General features: G+C 42.4%; 1 protein-coding gene across 1 annotated transcript in view; it reads left to right on the top strand.

The window, feature by feature from the left end:
- The window catches only part of JUP (junction plakoglobin), a 63,665-nt gene that overhangs the window by 24,568 nt on the left and 24,348 nt on the right, over nucleotides 1-14,749 (top strand). Inside the window, exons 2-4 of the mRNA XM_083147302.1 lie at nucleotides 5,570-5,784; nucleotides 10,933-11,186; nucleotides 12,491-12,729. Coding sequence (XP_083003428.1) covers nucleotides 5,577-5,784; nucleotides 10,933-11,186; nucleotides 12,491-12,729 — 701 coding nt within the window. The 5' untranslated portion in view covers nucleotides 5,570-5,576. The remainder of the gene's footprint in view (nucleotides 1-5,569; nucleotides 5,785-10,932; nucleotides 11,187-12,490; nucleotides 12,730-14,749) is intronic.

Genomic DNA, 14,749 nt, shown 5'->3' with positions numbered 1-14,749 from the left:
GGTACACGGTGCGATTATCACACATGCGATGCATTTTGTACTTTAATGGTACAAAACGCATGCGATAATCACAGCGTGTATGGGCACCTCTTACACAGTGGACAGTTTACAGATCGATATTCTGAAAAAACGAACTACTGTACATATGTATAGAAAAGCTGACCGAATATTTTTCTTATGCCGCTTTAGATGGAAGTCTGGAAATAGTGGGGTTATTTCTCTGCTGATAAGCATCTTGTTTGGTCTGAACTAAGGATGTCACTTTAGCCTTCTAGGAATTTTAACATCACTTGCCATTTTGTTTTTGTTTTTTAAATTGAGACTAAAAACGTACTATCCATGTTTTAATTAGCAGTGAAGTCACCTCAGAATATAAGAATATTTGCTTGTGATTAATAATATCTCCCACATTAGTAAGCTGTGTATACCCACTTAGTTACTTGTTCTTACAGGTCATTGCCTCTACATTGTCTCCAGGTTGCCATCATGATTGAAATGTGTATATTATGGTGTCCCTTGAATTTTTAGGATCAAATTTGTTACTTATTGATGTCTTGGCAGAGTATCTGATTGCGACACACACCCTCCCAGCCACTCACAAATACACTTCATTGTGTGACCTTTTCGGCCATGAAATTGTTTTGTTTTTGTTTACAGTCCCCATGTTTAGGCATAGAGGTAAGAAAACCATATAAATACATTCTCCATCTTATCCCTTTCCTGCTTCTCCGTTTCTAGGTAAACCAGCTTGGTAGCTTACTAGCGTCTCATAAACGCCAGAGGAATCCATTAGCAGTCACGGTGACAAGCTGACATTCCAGATCAGGGTGTGTCGGACCTTTGGAGGAGCAGCTGGCTTTGTCTCTGCTTGTTTATGGTCTCATGTATTTTTTATTTATTTTTCCCTCCTCCTAACCTTAGTTCGTTTTGGACAATATTTTGTAAGCAGAATATCTTGATTATCCTTCATTCTCATTTGAGACCTACAACCTTTATTTGATTTCCAGAAGTTAACTTTTTTTCTTGAAATATACAATAGATATATCAGGGTGGATTTTACTATATTGGGGTGATTTGAACTGCAGCAGAAATGACTCCCTCATCACCTTAACCTCATTCTCATAGCATGATCTTGCTGCAGTCTTCCAGGGATTATTACATTTTTGGGCTGTTAATAAAAAATCTCACTTGAAACTACTGTAAGTGCAGCAATGTACGTATGCCTGCACTTACTGGAAATGGTGAGCCACCTTGTGGCTAACTGAATGGATCCCTAGAGGTATAATTTATACTTTTCCTTTGTTGTATTCACTTACCATCAATTCAGTAGGAACACTAGCTGCATGTACACTAGCTGAGTAAATTGTCAGTTTCAGGGCACATTATTGAATATTGATCTATCAAATAATTTGAAGTAACTATCTTGGGTCCTTAGAGAATTGGTGGACTGCTTTCTCATGAATATTTTATTTGGGTTACAGAGTTATCACCTCTAGTGTGCATGCCATGGCATCTCCTTTTTCTATAATGAAACCTAGAGTTTCCATCCCGTTCATTGTAATTTTTATTTTCTTTTTTGGTCACAATTTTCTACATGTGTTTCAATTGCACCGACCCATCCATTGGTCAGAATTACGCTTGATCTCGGTCTGATGTATGACCCACATGAGATACAGTAGGAGAGCTATCCTCCCTTCTGTACTTGGTGTGTAGTAATAATAATAGTGATCTTTATTGTCCTCAAATGTCCACATTGGATATAAACAATTAACGAAATTCCAGTGTAAACAGCAGCATAGACAGAAACAAACATGAATAAGACAACATCCGGATATAGAACTGTACTTCATTACCACCAGTAATCTCACTAATTATTTAAATTGCGGGTTGTCACTGGGAAGAAACTCTTCTCAACTGTTGACCATTTAAAGCATGGGTCCTCAAACTGCGGCCCTCCAGATGCTGGGATTTGTAAACACTCCCTTATAGCAAAACTGTGGCAAGGCATGCTGGGATTTGTAGTTTCACAACATCTGGAGGGCCGCAGTTTGAGGACCCATGATTTAAAGAGTCGGGATTCCGATGTACTGACTATTGGATTCCCAACTGTTGGGCAGTCATTCGGCACCAGTGTAAACAAAAGGTGCTCAATGTGTGGCTCTCCAGCTGTTTTGTAACTATACATCCCAGCTGCCTTGATCGAGTTATATATTTTTTTCCTATTCGTAAACCTTTGGCAAGGCATACATGTAGTATCATAACTTTATTATTTTTATGATAGCAATACAATATCAAATTAAGTGGTTCCTTAATCCATTGCTAGGCTGAACACCCAAACCTTTAGGACTAATCTCGGATGGTGTTCTTGGGAGCAGTTATGAGGTCAAACACAGCAACCTAATTTATTCATCCCCCACTCCCACAGTTTGCAGTGTCCCTCCCATGGGGCTGTGCCCTATTATCATATTTCCTTTGAGTGGCTAAGTCTCCAAGAAGGCTGTATGAGATGTGTGGGTACACCCTGCCAAAGTTGCAAAAAGGTGCCATGGAGTCTGCCTGCTCTCTTCATGTAATCATGACTAATATTCATTAATGTGAGTGGGGAGGCCATACATCTGAACAACCTGATTGTATATAGGTCGTAAGTGCCATCCTATGTGCTTTAAAAGAATGTACAATTTGCTTACCACTGTAATGAAAGCTGACCGTCCATGCGTGAGGGCAGACCTCTCCACCAGCGGGACTACGCACCATACAGACATTTCTCAGGATGTGCACACCATCCATCGCACGACCGCCGATTTGTTCATTTGGGCCTGCTTTTGTTCAGTTGTATGGGCAGCTTAACTTATCTGGTCCTATACCACAGAATAGATACTAGCAAAACTTCTTGAAAGTTAATTGCTGTGTATATCTGCATTCTGACTTCTGTCCATTGCCACATGTACCTGTAATAGACACATGCCCATCAGAAGGTTTCCTGGTTATGAATCATGTTATATTTTACATCATGAGGATGGCCAAGTGCATGTACATCATTTTATCTGGGGAATAGATGACACCAGTGTTCACTGAAGAAGGCATGTAATTAGAGGTTGTGTGATGTCCTGGCATTAATGTGGATGTTGCTTTTACATGTTCCACATCAGTAAACCTTGTCGTAGACAGAGGTACACGCCTTCCTGGCAACAATATTCCTTTTCATAATGATGGACCCTGCCAAACTGCAGTTATTATTCAGGATTGGCTTGAAGAACATGACCGTTCAAGCTGTTGACATGGTCTCCAAACTTGCCTGACCTCAATCCGATTGAGCCTCTTTGGGATGTGCTGTAAAAACAAGAGCAAGTTATGGAGACCTCTGCCTTACAACATGTAGGCTTTAAAGCATATTTATTTATTTATTTGCAGTTTCTTATATAGCGCAGCAGATTCCGTTGCGCTTTACAATAGTAGACAGTGATAAAACAAACTGGGTGACAGACTTGGTGGTTAGAGGGCCCTGCTGCAAGCTTACAATCTATTAGGTAGATGACACCATATACAACGGCACTTTCAGAGGCCCTGTGGAGTGCAGTCCTGGATGGAAGCTGTCTTGTTGGCACAATGTGGACGTACACAGTGTTGGGCATGTGTTATAGCAGAGGATATGTAATTGCAGGATGGCACAGCTGAGATGATGGGCAAGTGAGGCACAGTTTGATTGGGTGCATTAGAGAGCCTAAAGGTGCCCATACACATCCCGATGCATGCGTTTTGAGCTTAAATAGCACGCATCGCAGCATTGGGACGTGTATGGGCACCTTAAGAGAAGTATAATAAGATCTGATAAAGAAATGGAATTTCAGAGAGTATTTGAAGACTGTGGAGGTAAATAAGCACACTTCATTAAGGTATCCCATGAGTGTATATTGGTCGGATGTGGTATAGGGGTCCGACGTCAGAATCCCGACTGCCGGTATTCCCACAGTGTAGCGAGTGCAAAGAAACCCCTTGCGGGCTCACAGCACTCGCCACCGGTTATATTCTCCCTCTATGGGGGCATGGACCTCAATGAAGGGGAATAGCCCATGTAAGTCAGGATTCCGACTGTCAGGCCATCCGGCACATAGCGGCACGCATGAACTTTGTTTGCATAAATGATGATAGATCTACTTCTGACCTGGGTCTCTCCTCTGGTAACCACCTTAGAGGGAGAATAAGTTGAGATGTGTTTAGGGGACGATTTAATGGCTGCTGTTGGTAATGTTGAGTACATTTGGAATAGTGCAGGGATTGCTACAGTGGTACAGCAGTTGTGAAACAATAAGAGGATTGGTCTTTCTGCAACACTTTAGGCGAGTGACCTAAAATGTTGTAGAATGACCAATCCTCTTATTTCACAACGCTGTACCATGGAAGCAATCCCTGCACTATTCAAGAATCAAAAGTTGTGACAGGTGGTTGGTACCCCTTTTTACATTGCAGCTTAAATCCAAGTTATTAAAGCACCAAACCAAATAAACTCTGTTTACCAACCCAGCAATTTGACTTGTGTTATAAGTTTAGACCCGGGTTGCCCTGTATATAATGGGCAGCCCGGGTTTAGTGTGAGAGGATCAGCCCATCCCCCCCAACCCCAAGAAAAGGTGTACAGAGAGAAAAGTAGTCAATGTTATAGCAACAAATATATCAGCGGGCTTACCAAGCTTGAAATTAGTTTGAACCTACTTGTATGTAGTCTTCAGACATTGTGGAGCCCAGCCTGTGAGTGTCTAGCAAGGTTTTTTCCAGACACCCTGCTACTTCCCCAGATATAACATTATTTAAAATTTTTGCAGTTGGGCATTATTTTAGATCAGGGATGGGGAACCTTTATTCATAGAAGGGCCATTCGTAATGTATGACATCCGTCCGGGGGCTGGACCAACATTATCACCTTTTTAAAAGTATCTCCTTTCTGGCTGCTGATCAATAACTGCGCCCTGCTGCTGCTGCAGTGCTGCTGGACGCCTTTCGTGTGATCGCACACCCGCCTGTGTCACTTACCACCTCACCTGAGACTCCCAGTGCCTTCCTTATCTCCGGTACAGACGATCGGGAGGGTGGGCCTCCCATATTTGGCTACCAGGTTCCCCACCCCTGTTTTATGTCATCCACTCTTTACTGAAAATTACGAATTATCACCCAATTAATTTTATTTATTTTGAAAAAAAAAACACGTGTTATGTTGAATGAATTTGTTATTCCTTATGTGAATATTGAATTTGACACACAGCACCAATTAGAATATGAATAGTGTATATTTAGCAAAAACCCTATCTTTGACCTACTGTTTTTTTACCAATAACTCTTTTTTTGCAGTTGTAGAATGAAAATAAACCACATTTCTATGTCAGTGTGTATTATAGACAGTCTGTTAACCTTGGCTGCCTGGTTTTCCCTCCAGCCTATGCCTGCATTCAGTGAAATTGTAGTTATTTTAGCAGACACAGAAGAGTTTTTATTCCTTGTGTGGAAGTGACCATAATGTGTTTCATATGTGGATTATTGCAGTTATCTGATACGGTCTGTCTTTATCTCTTCACAGAAGTAAAATGGAGTTGATCGATGTAGCAGATCGACCTATTAAGGTCACAGAGTGGCAAAAAACTTACACCTATGACTCTGGCGTAAACTCTGGAGTAAATACCTCTGCGCCTTCTCTGAATGGCAAGAATCTAATGATGGAGGATGATGATATGGGCTATTCGAAGCAGTACACAACAGTGAAAACCACCACCTACACACAGCAACAAGCCCCAGGTATGTTGAGTTGGAGTAAATGGCACAATGGATAGTTTTCTGTTCTTCCAAAATCCATGTGAGACTGGTCAGTTTATTTACTAAAGGTCAATTTTCATCTCTTTTTTTATTGACTTAAAATTGATCTATACTGATGAGATTCAGGGGCTGAAACGCCTTTTCTAAAACGTGAAAATTCATGTGAAGTAAAGTCTATTAAATGTTTTGGCCCTGAAACGCAACATTGATTTAGTTGGGTGTCTGGTTTTAAAAGTGACAATCTCTGGAAAATGCTCTTTAGTGACCAAGCACAAAGGTTGTTTTGGATGATTTAATGATTTTAATTTTGACTTTATGTGCTAACGCTAAAATAGACTGTTCTGGTCTAGGCTCTAAATCTGGTAAATGACTTCCAAAACCCTCGGCTTAAACTGGTTTGTTTTCATGCATAGTTTCTCAATGCATATTTCAGAACAAACCTGTGTTGTGGACGTGTTTCAGCACAAAATAACAAATGTTAAAGATAAGGCTTGGAGGTCACCTTGCCTTTGTCTAATGCTACTCTACATAGATATAAACCAGAATATGTTCCCCTTTATCAGCTCAATGAAGCTTTTGTTTTCTTTAATGCAGACATGTGATCCTCTCTCACCGCTGCCTAATCAACTGTTGCTACAAATTGCTTCACCACCACTATCTGTATATGAATACAAGGGCTTGTTAGACTTTAACACCTCTTCATGGGCCAAATGCACTAAGCTAAAAGAGTGATAGTGGAGAGAGATCAGGTACTAGCCTATAAGCTCTGAACAGTTATGATATAAACAGTTTTTTTTTTATTTTTAAATGGCATTTGGGGATTGGTAATTTGTCTCCGCTCTCACTTTTTGAGGGTTAGTGCATATAGGGGCACCCAAATTCACAATATGCAACACAGCAGCGGGTAACGGAGAGGCAGACAGTGACAGGGCCAGCAGTGGGTCCCTTGGTCCTCAGGGGCCATGGTGCACTGCACCTGCTGCGCCAATGGTAGATCTGCCTCTGGGCTTGTGTACATTGCGCCTGTAATTTTTCCTGTAATGCGTGGTTCTCTTGCCACTCCCACATATGTCCATACCACAGGTGACTTCTATTGCCTGCTTTGTAGCTTTTGTGAAGGTGTGTTTGCCCCCTATATGAAGGGGGAAGCAATTGCCTTACAATAATACAGAAGATAAGTGATTTTTGTGCGCTGGCACTGTTCCAGAAAACCCCGTGAGATAGAGATTTGGTGAGAAATAATGGTAAGAGAAATAATACTCTCCTTATTACTGAATTTCTTAGCCTCTCAAGAGGCTCTCCAATATTTGATATGGTGGAGATATGTGGAAGATACAAGGATGTTTGTTTAATATACACCCTGTTTCAGCCATGTGACTTTCCAGGGGAACTGTAAAATGTCTTCCTTTTACTGCAGCTGGCACCAGCAGTGCTTGTGGCAGGGATTCTGACCTTGGGCAGCTAAACAGAGACTTTTTGTTACTCTGCTCTTGTCTGTAGCATATTTAAATAAGCTCTTAGATGTTTGGGTCTTCCTGGCATATTCCCATGATAGCGGGTGTGACTGTGTGTAGCCCTGAACAGAATTGTAACCCAATTGTATTGGCACCCTTGTCAGGGTATTGATGGCATCTATAGTTTGTATGTAGAAATGGGTGTCAGCTTTTTCTCCTAATGAGGGTGACTTTGATGCAAATGTTTAGAAATCACAGAAACTTTCGCCCCATGTTTGCTTAGAGACATTAACAAATCCATAGGTTTTTTTTGCTTTGCAGGCATAGCGCTGCAATGAGAATGTTAATCAGCTTGTTCTGAAGACTCTTTATTTGTCTTGTTAGCCATTTTCTTTGTTTTCCCTGTTAATTAACTCAATGTGTAACCGTTCAGGATAATTAGCTAGCTTCACTGTAAATAGGCTGCTGGGATATGGTTGGAAATGGCTGCTTTGACAGTGCCAAGAGGCTTTCCTTCTTTTGCATGGCTGAGTACCGCAGGCTCATCCAATGACGGTTATATAGTATGTTTCTGGAAAATAAGAATTATAAGGGTCTACCGGACTGCTTGCCATCGATGTAGGGAAACCATCTGGTTCTCCTACATTGATGGCAGAAGTATTCGACATCGGCCATAAACAATAATTTCAAATTGTCGATTACCATCCCTAAGTAAAGGCCACCATACACCTGAAAGACTGTACCCAATCATACAATCTCGAGGGAATGTGTGATGGATTGTATGTGGATTGTGTGCACACATTCATGCAATGTTTGGAGGATTGGTCCTCTGATCTGAAGTGTTTCACGTCTAATCAGTTGGGGTTGGGAGCAGATCGCATGGGCTTTTAAGCACATTCAATCTGTCATTAGATGGCTCATACAACCGGGGTCATGTGACACACAATGTACTCAGTCATACAATCCAGCGGCTGCATGATTGTACGATTGAAGCTTCAATTAAATAGTGGGCTTGGCCTACTAGGATCAAAAGCATGGCAGTACCAAAAATCTTGTGGGGTTTTTTTTTTTTATATAGGTTGCCAGCAACTACCAATTGGAGGGACCCATTGGTAGTTGCTGGCAACCTATAAATTAAAAAATATATTAAAAAAAACAGGATTTTTGGTACTGCCATGCTTTTGATCCTAGTAGGCCAAGCCCACTATTTAATTGAAGCTTCAATAATCCAGCAGCTGGATTGTATGACTGAGTACATTGTCTGTCCAAAAACCACCAAGGACTTTCGGGCAGTTGAAGGGAAAGCTGGAACTCTAGTGATCACTGGTGGTATTTCACCTCAGAGGTGAGGCCTATTTAGCCATGTGTCCGTAGTTCCCAAACTTTTTTGAACTCTTTCTGGGTATCATTTTTTTCACGGCACAAGATTTTTTCATTGATAAAATAAGATAAAAATATGAAGTAAACGGTGTTGATCTCATCATAATGGTCCATAGTAATGTACAGGATTCCCTTCTGTTTGTTCACAATTTGCCTATTATATTTGTCATAAATTTGAATTGATCATGAACCACCAATCCAGGGTGCCACTGCTGTGTATTTTTGATATCCATCCTGGATAAGTGGGAGACCTCTATTACAGGAACTAATTGCGAGGTCCTGGCATTTATTGCACAAAAAAAAAGATTATTTTTAGGAATAATCATCTCTCTATAATTGAGACTCTTGATATTGGGAGTTTTTGTGAGAATAGAGAGGTTTATTAACCTCTCCAAAGACTGACTTTTAGAATCTCTGCAACTGGTTTAGTCAAGGTTTTGTATTTATACAATATGGGTTGGGAGTGGCACTGGAGAAGAGATACCTTTATTGACGATAACGTACATAGAATTGGACATCGGAAGAGGGGCCTTTGACATCCACCGATCTGTTCCTAAACACTCATTTTTCTGTGACTCTCATTTGTTCCGGTACACCTAATTCCCCCTACAATGCTAAATAACAACATGCCAAAAACAACCATGGTTTTACTGGTCAAAAAGCAGAAGCACACCAAGGGTTCCTACTAAGGACATTGTGGTACTCTCATCCTCGGTATAATACGGCCATACATCACTGGTCCGCCTGAACCCCATCCCGCACTCAGAAGCTAAGCAGGGAATGGTCTGGTTAGTACCTGTGTGGGAGACCAACTGGGAATACCAGTAGCTGTAAACAAACCAGGACTGCAGATACACCCGCCTGGCTGCGGGAGCACTCTATCTTTATATGAGACATACATGAACCACCGGGACCAATACCATACTTGGCAGGGGACAAGTGTCAAGCGTCCTTGATCTCCATGCTCCAATAATTAAGACATTATTTATATCAAAACGGATGCCAATTAATACCGATGTTTTTTAACTGTGGAGCATGTCTTTATTCAGATTATTTTGCACATATTATTGTGATAGCCTTTCGATTTTTGTGATTTTTTAAAAATAATTTTTTCCCCTCATTGATTTCTCTTGTTTTCATTTCGCAATTTATGCAAATATGCGTACCAACCTTTTAGCATAAATTACACAATAAGTTATGTTTTAAATCTTTCAACTATCATTTGTAAAGTGTGCCCCAAAAAAACTTTATTTGTTCTTCCTCTGTCACTATGTGACGTTTTTGTTTATAGTCAAGGTTTTGACAAGTCTCTACTTCTCATCAGTAATGTCAGAAGGGACACTGAAACCAAGCAAGGCCTATAAGTGAAACCTCTTTAAGTGAGACTTGAGGGACGACTTCAGCCCATTTTGTCGCCCCTTTAACATGCAATCCTTTGAGAACCCACTTAACCAGGTTTGACACTGTATGGCATGCTGGGCTGTGACTATTCAAAGCTGGCGATCGCTACATTAATTTGATTAGGAATTAATGGAGAGATTCCAAACTGCAAATAGTAATAGCGTATCCTACATACATGCATGCCTTTGTCAAGTAATGCACACTGTGTATGGTTCTTGTTATGGGTGCTTGCTTTTAATGAACATTATAGCATTCCTGTATTGCTATTAAAAAAAAAAAAAACATCATCAAATTGCAAGGGAAAATGTGTTCTCAGTTGAACAACGTCTGCAAAAATTAATCTGTCACATATCAAAGTGCAACATACAAATGAAGCTTAGATACTTTTCAAACATGGAGACCATGCTTCTCATGTCAGTAGCAGCATTTGGCTGGTTGGCCCTATATACAGATGGAGCTGCTCTAGTTGTTGCTGGCACGCACACTCACGCGTCCATTGCCTGGAGGGGGACATGCGAGTGTGGCATGGTGTGGCGCTTACCGCGGATGCTCTGATGAGAGCGACTCCCATCTGTATGTAGTTTATGACAAACCAATTCTTTCTAGAGAAGTCTAGTGCTTGAGTGTTTGCTTTTCTGCCTAATAACTTCTAAGGCAATTTAATTTTCATCCCAGAGCATATTGTGTGAGGAATAAAAGCATGCAAGGTGCTGGCTTTCGATTTTCCCTTGCACTTTGCAGTCATTGCTTCTTGTTGTATTGCATCCCTAGAGCATTTTGCCGGGATTTAGTCCAGGGAGTAGGATGAAACTGGTTGGTCCACACTTTATATACGATCTAAACTTAAGAATATTACTTTTATAATAGCTTTTTTTGTTTTGTTATCCCTTTGCAGAGGCAGAGTCTCAGCTTGCCATGACAAGAGCCCAGCGTGTCCGTGCAGCTATGTATCCAGAGACTGTTGAAGACCACTCTTCCTATCTGATAGCCACACAGATTGATGGGCAACAGACCAATGTGCAGAAACTGGCAGAGCCATCGCAGATGTTGAAATCTGCCATTGTCCATCTTATCAACTACCAGGATGATGCTGAATTGGCCATCCGTGCTATCCCTGAGTTAACCAAACTACTGAATGATGAGGATCCGGTATGGCTACCTTGTAATTTGAGACTGTGTATTTCTTTAGATTCTTAAGAGCTTGCATACAGATGTGGGTGTGGTAGTGCCATAGTTGTGCTAATGGCTACATGTGCGGTGTAGTATATTTTGTTAACATGCTCATAATGTTGAAATTGACCAAGTCATCATTCGTTAGGTCAACACTGATAGAATGTTTACATGACTGGAATGATCGCAAAAATGGTCCCTATATTATTGACGACTTTACCTTGTACCGTGGGTCCAGCGGCTCCAGCTAGGTCTTCCGGGTACCACTGTCCAATATATTCCCCCCCTTACACACACACACACACACACACACACACACACACACACACACACACACACACACACACACACACACACACACACACACAGTGCCTTAACCTCCCCTCCTGCAGCTTACAGCTTTTCCATAAAACTGCAGAATTTCAAAGTTTCACATGTCCACATTGTGAGTGACCTTTTGTAATTGGCAATATGTTAAATTTTGATGTTGTGGCAGACATTTTGATTACATTCCCTACATGTGCTGTGCTGCATGCCATATTGTCTATTGTATCTATCTACATTTAATACAGGACCTGTTAAGTGATCTTCCTTGAAAAGTACTCTATTGTATATTGTACTTGCAAGTTTGTGAAGGCTGAAGCCCCATACACACTAGGTGATTAATGTGAATAATATTACTCAGAAGGAGCCTAGTTCAGTGATAGCTAACCTTGACACTCCAGCTGTTGAACTACGCCTCCCAGCATGCCCTGCAGCAGTTTTGCCATGGCCAAATAGCAAAACTGTAGCAGGGCATGCTGGGATGTGTAGTTCAACAGCTGGAGTGTTAAGGTTAACCATCACTGGCCTAGTTTGTACGCTCCATACCCTTAACAATGCGCGCTCCCGCACATCACTAATGACCCACCCTTTTTTTTTTTTCCCCTGCATGCTCAGATGAGGGCAGATCTAGTTAACTATGGTTATGCTGCAGCAAACAAAGTCAATTGAAGAGTTCCATGCATCCAATGTTAATGCCGTATAGATTTTTTTTTGTTTGTTTAATCACAAACCTATATTTTACAAATCGTATATTTTATAAGCGAATACCCAGCTTACAGTCATTGTTTGTATTTGGAGGCCGAGATAAGTAAAGTTTTCAATAGGTTTGACAGCACTATGAAAATGTACAGTAAATGTGACCGGTAGGAAGGTGCTACTTTTCAAATACGAGGTAGAAGACTTTGTAGGTAATGTGGCAAGACATTGAGTGGTTTAACTAATTACATTTGTTCCATCAGGTGGTGGTAAACAAGGCTTCTATGATTGTGAACCAGCTCTCCAAAAAAGAAGCATCCCGCAGAGCACTGATGCAATCCCCTCAGATTGTGGCAGCAGTGGTGAGGACCATGCAGAACACAAGTGACATGGAAACTGCCCGTTGTACCACCAGCATCTTGCACAACCTGTCCCATCACCGTGAGGGACTTTTGTCCATTTTCAAGTCTGGAGGAATTCCCGCCCTTGTTCGTATGCTTAGGTAATCTCATGTGCCGAGTGATTTTCCCATAAAGTACTGTAGTTTAGGTGTCCTCACTCTATGATCCATAAATTTAAGGGGGCTCAAGTCTCAGAAATAAGTATCTGTTTATTGCTGTTCCATTAAATCAGGGGTCCTCAAACTATTTTGCTCTGGGACCCTATCAGTTACTGCAGAAGGCCATCACATCACATGTGTTGTCAGTAGACATGGCAGCATTGTGGAGGCACAAAATGATGGGAGGAGTCTAAAATAACAGACAATTCTCCAGATTTTTCCGACTCCTTCAATCACTGAGAGTAGAAAAGTCATCAGCCTGATGGTCCGTGACATGGAGTTGCGACCCCCATGCTGAGAAGGTCGGGACCCACCGTTTGAGAACCGCTGCATTAAATTAATCTAAATACTTTTTTGGGTACTTGTGAGTTATCCGGGCGCCCGATGTGGTCATCGCATGCCATTATAATAAGGCATACGATGCGATGCGATGCAACGCGTTTTACCATCGCGTCGCATGGCGTCTTATCGTATGCTTATTGTATGGTATGCGATGCGACGCGACGCGATGTTTACAGTTCCCGCCCATTTTTAAACCCGCCCTCTGGCACATCTGGCAGAAATTCAGTGTGAGGTAGTTTCCAGAGGAGAGAGCAAGTGATATTCAGAGAGAGAAAGTGTTGTACAGCGTTGGAGTATATTTGTGAGGTGAATTTGTGGACATTTGCCCTAATATTGCCCCATTTGGTCCCTTACACCTGCCCCATTTTGGCCCTTACCCCATTAGTCCCAAAATGGCTTTGGTTGATGGCATTTTCAGCCTCCCAAAAACCGAGGAAGAGACAGTCGTCTTCCTGCAGGAGAAAGGGCTGCTCCCATCGACTGCCACATGCCCAAATGGCCACCCTATGCGCCTGTCCCTGATAGAGCGCAAATGGCGCTGCTACATTAAAAGCTGCAGCAAAAAACAGAGTCTACGGGCCTCCCTATTCTATCCTGGGTGCAGGCTCCCCTTCATGACTATCCTGCGCTTCATCTGGTGCTGGTGCGATGAACTAACGTCAATCGAGTTCTGCGCTAAGAATTTGAAGCTCTGTAACAAAAGCACCATTTTCTATAACGCCTTGATGCGGGAGGCATGCCAATGTGACTTGCTGGCACAGCCTCAACGGCAGATTGGAGGCCCAGGGCAAATGGTGGAGGTCGATGAAACACTATTTGTGAAGCGGAAAGCCAATGTTGGCAGAATCCTCCCACAGCAGTGGGTGTTCGGAGGAGTGTGCCGGGAGACAGGGGACTGTTTCATGGTCGCGGTTGCCCAGCGAGATGCACCCACTCTCCTCGGTGCAATTGTGGAACACGTGGCACCTGGCAGCACCATCGTCAGTGATTGCTGGCGCGCCTACCAAACGACTGAACTGGAGCGGGCTGGGTACAGCCACTTGCGGGTGAATCACCGGTACAATTTTGTAGACCCGGACACGGGTGCACACACCCAGAACATTGAGAGACTGTGGGGTTGTGCAAAATGGCGCAACAAACGCCAGCGGGGCACAGCCCGCCATCACCTGGATTCATACATGCAGGAGTTCGTCTGGCGAAAGTGCCTGGCGGGAGACAGTGCATTTGAGCGCATTCTGCATGCGCTGACATTACTTGATAAATAATGATGTTGATTGATTATTGTGTGCTTTCTGATTGTTTGTTATTCTAATTTATTCCCTTAATATGTTAATTACACAGTTATTCCCTTTAATTCAGTTGTCCTTAATGTGTCAGATATGAATGATATTGATGAATGATATTGGATGCTCACAGCCACTCCACTATCAACGTGAACCCGAAGCGTGGCGAGCGCAGCGAGCCCGCGAGGGGCGGCGGTACGCGTCCTACGACCTTTTCATGCCCCCACTATCCACGTCGGCGTGGAGTTGAGAATAGAATAGTGTGGCGAGCCACCGAGCCCGAAGCGTGGCGAGCGCAGCGAGCCCCGCGAGGGGACACGGATACCTTCACAGGTAAG

The sequence above is a fragment of the Crinia signifera genome, chromosome 6 (genome assembly GCF_055691185.1).
Source record: "Crinia signifera chromosome 6, ASM5569118v1, whole genome shotgun sequence".
Lineage (NCBI taxonomy): Eukaryota > Metazoa > Chordata > Amphibia > Anura > Myobatrachidae > Crinia > Crinia signifera.
Note: the sequence above shows the minus strand (reverse complement) of the source record. Positions and strands in the feature narration are given on the sequence as shown.